Source organism: Cryptotermes secundus, unplaced genomic scaffold (assembly GCF_002891405.2).
Source record: "Cryptotermes secundus unplaced genomic scaffold, Csec_1.0 scaffold216, whole genome shotgun sequence".
NCBI lineage: Eukaryota > Metazoa > Arthropoda > Insecta > Blattodea > Kalotermitidae > Cryptotermes > Cryptotermes secundus.
In genome coordinates this window covers 14,112-17,003 of record NW_019727090.1, presented here as the reverse complement: position 1 = coordinate 17,003, position 2,892 = coordinate 14,112, and the positions used below count along the sequence as shown (strand labels likewise).

General features: G+C 38.8%; 1 protein-coding gene across 1 annotated transcript in view; it reads right to left on the bottom strand.

Annotated features, from left to right (window-relative positions):
• Nucleotides 1-2,543, bottom strand: part of LOC111864344 (GPI ethanolamine phosphate transferase 1) — a 7,127-nt gene extending 4,584 nt beyond the window's left edge. Inside the window, 3 exon segments of the mRNA XM_033751397.1 lie at nucleotides 906-1,005; nucleotides 2,113-2,233; nucleotides 2,326-2,543. Of these exon segments, the coding sequence (XP_033607288.1) occupies nucleotides 906-1,005; nucleotides 2,113-2,233; nucleotides 2,326-2,543 (439 nt within the window).
• Nucleotides 2,544-2,892: the final 349 nt, after the last annotated feature.

Here is a 2,892-nt window from a genome sequence, read left to right as displayed (position 1 = left end):
TCCAGCGCTCTCACACCCGACTCACTGGGGCACCGCGCCTGGACTCGCCGGTGGTCGTGTTACGGTCTGACTCACTGGGCATCTGGCGTAGCCACTGCCTCATGGCTCCTACGACCGCGCTCGACTAGCCTTTCACCACCAGCAGCAACCTCCGCCATTTGCCGCGCAGCGATCAAGCAACCTCCAACCACGGCCGCACTGCGGCCAGGCCACTCGCCATTCACTAGCCTTTCTCCTTACCGGCGCGCGCCGCGCTACCTCACCGGTCAATCATCTCAGCAGCCACGGTCCTTTTCAGGGCCAACAAACTGTTCCGAAGAAGTGGGTTGTCATCGGAGTAATGACAAGACACACACATCGATGACAATAGAGAGCCCCACAAAATAAATTCAATTCAATTCAAGGCTGCTTTGGTGAAACAGCCATACTACATCTTTGAGATGCTTTTAAGTTGCACTTAGATTGTGTTAGTCATTTCATCTTCTTATCCACAAATGGCAACATTATGCTCCTGTGGTATTTCCATTATCAAAAATTACTATAAATTTATTATTACATACCAAGGAAGATCTAAAAATAAGGTAAATATGCAATTGTAGGGACTTGCTGCCATTTATATGTTGCAGCAAGGGTAGGCAGGGTTACATTTAAAGAAGTCTTCAAGGGTGACATTTGAGGTTCTCACTGTGGCAGATATTAAAATTACTGTTTCCTGCAACGTGTAGTTTGGTAGATAGAAATCAACATTTTGGATATAAACCTACTCCTTCCATCTTAGGGATACGCAAAAGTTCACTCCTTCTTTACCAAACTACATAAGGTTACATCCTTACATAGCCTTAATCTTATGTCTTCAGCGAAATAAAGATAAGTACTTCGATACATTACATATTAAAACAACAAACCTTTGACAAACATGGGAAGTATGTCAGGACTTCCCCAGGACCATGTGTTCCGACTTTCACTGAAAACAGAGTCAAATTCTACTGGATTGTCTTTCCAACCCTAGAAAAAATAAAATATAATAAATAAAGAATAAAAAGTAATAAAACAAAAGGACAGACAACACACAACCATAAATACTTTCTTTTTTAACCATACAGTGAATGGCCTGCAGTATGACTGTATTTACGGGCATAACATGAAAAATAAAACATACTATTTCAAGAATGTTCTGGATTGTTCCTGGAGAATTTTTGGGCAAAAGTGTACTCTTTGTTAGATCTGAGTTTCTTGGATTGGTGACTATGAGGAGAACTCTCTTTTGAGATGTGACACTATGTACTCCGTTAAAAGTTTACTGACATTTCACAGGCATGTGCTGCTTCCATCTTCAGGGTCAAGAAGTAAACTGAGTAAGTAAACAAGCAAGCAAATTATCTACTGTTTGCTTGGCTTACTCATTGACCCTGAACATACAGGCACTACATTCCTCAAAAAAAAATGGCTAACCTGATGAACAATATTACATCCCAGAATCCAACACTTTTCAAGTATATTTTTTCTTTACACACAGTAAACAATAAGCAACAATGTAAGATTGTTGTCACAGTGGTGAATGTTTGAATTTTGGTCTTTTGGAATATGACAGTATATTACTGTAGATGGTTACCAATGTTTTGGAGGAACCTGCTGCTGTCCCCTTTTTGGGTCAATGAGACTGGGGAAACATACCTTGCCCAGACAACCTTGCCTCAATCCTTTATATGGAGGCAGCATGTTCCTTTGAATTAATCCACAATTAATGAACTAATGACTATGCCACCCTGCATGGTCAAAATACCATGACCCTAGTATCCACCTATAGGAATATATGGAATCACAACCTAGAATACAGGTATGCAGTCACTTAACAATATATTGACTGTGTACACATGTCACTGGATTTGAAGTTTATTAACAGTTACTGTATCTAACGTGTAATTACAGTATATTCAAACCTCATAAACTGTCCAAGAATTTAGGTTCTATTTAAAATTACTAACCCTAAGTTAAACCAGTCTAACTTACTCGAAGCAACTGTAAGCCTGTTTTAAAGACACACTCAATTCTGACATAGAGAGTTAATTAAAAATTATAAGAATAAAATCACTCATCGCAACAATTTCTAACCTTGGCTACAGCAGATGGGTCCTCATATAATCCAGCAAATAATGCCACATGTCCAGGGCGTGATTCTGTTGGTACTCTGGTATGAGAGACACCCCATGCTCCCCTCTCCTCAATTACATACCTGAAACCAGTCAAGTTATCAAAAAATTTAGGTTATGTTCATTAACTATAACACAATAACGTTCTAACTTCTCTGCTGCTGCTGCTGCATACCTGAAGTGCAAGGCATTTGCTTTAAATAAATCATCTGCCCCCAAAAAGGAATCAGCATGTAAACCATCAGCAACCATTAAAACAAGCCTGCGTGCAAGAGCTTCTAGAGGACTGGACTGTGGTATAATGTCATGAACTACTGGCGATTTGAAATAAATACCAAATACAGATACTAAAAATGCAATATGAACAAAGAAACTAATAATGATGGGAAACATCGTCGAGAATATGCATTCAAAATGCCCATTAAACTAATCTTTTCCAGGACACAATAACAAACAGGATATGCATGCAAAAGTAAAGCAGGCAGGGATGTCTCTATTTCAGAGGAAGGATGACAGCCAGAAAATTAAATGGACAGAGAAACTGGTTTCTAATTCAAACAAACTCAAAACTTATATAGTGTCAATTTGAAAAAAAAAAAATGGTGGAAAAATAAACTGGCATCATAATCATAACATCAACATGATGCACATAGACCTAGAAAGAGAAGATTTTACACGTCATGGACTACATATAAGAAATTCAGGTAAAGACAAACTAGTAACGCTACTAATGGAAAAAACT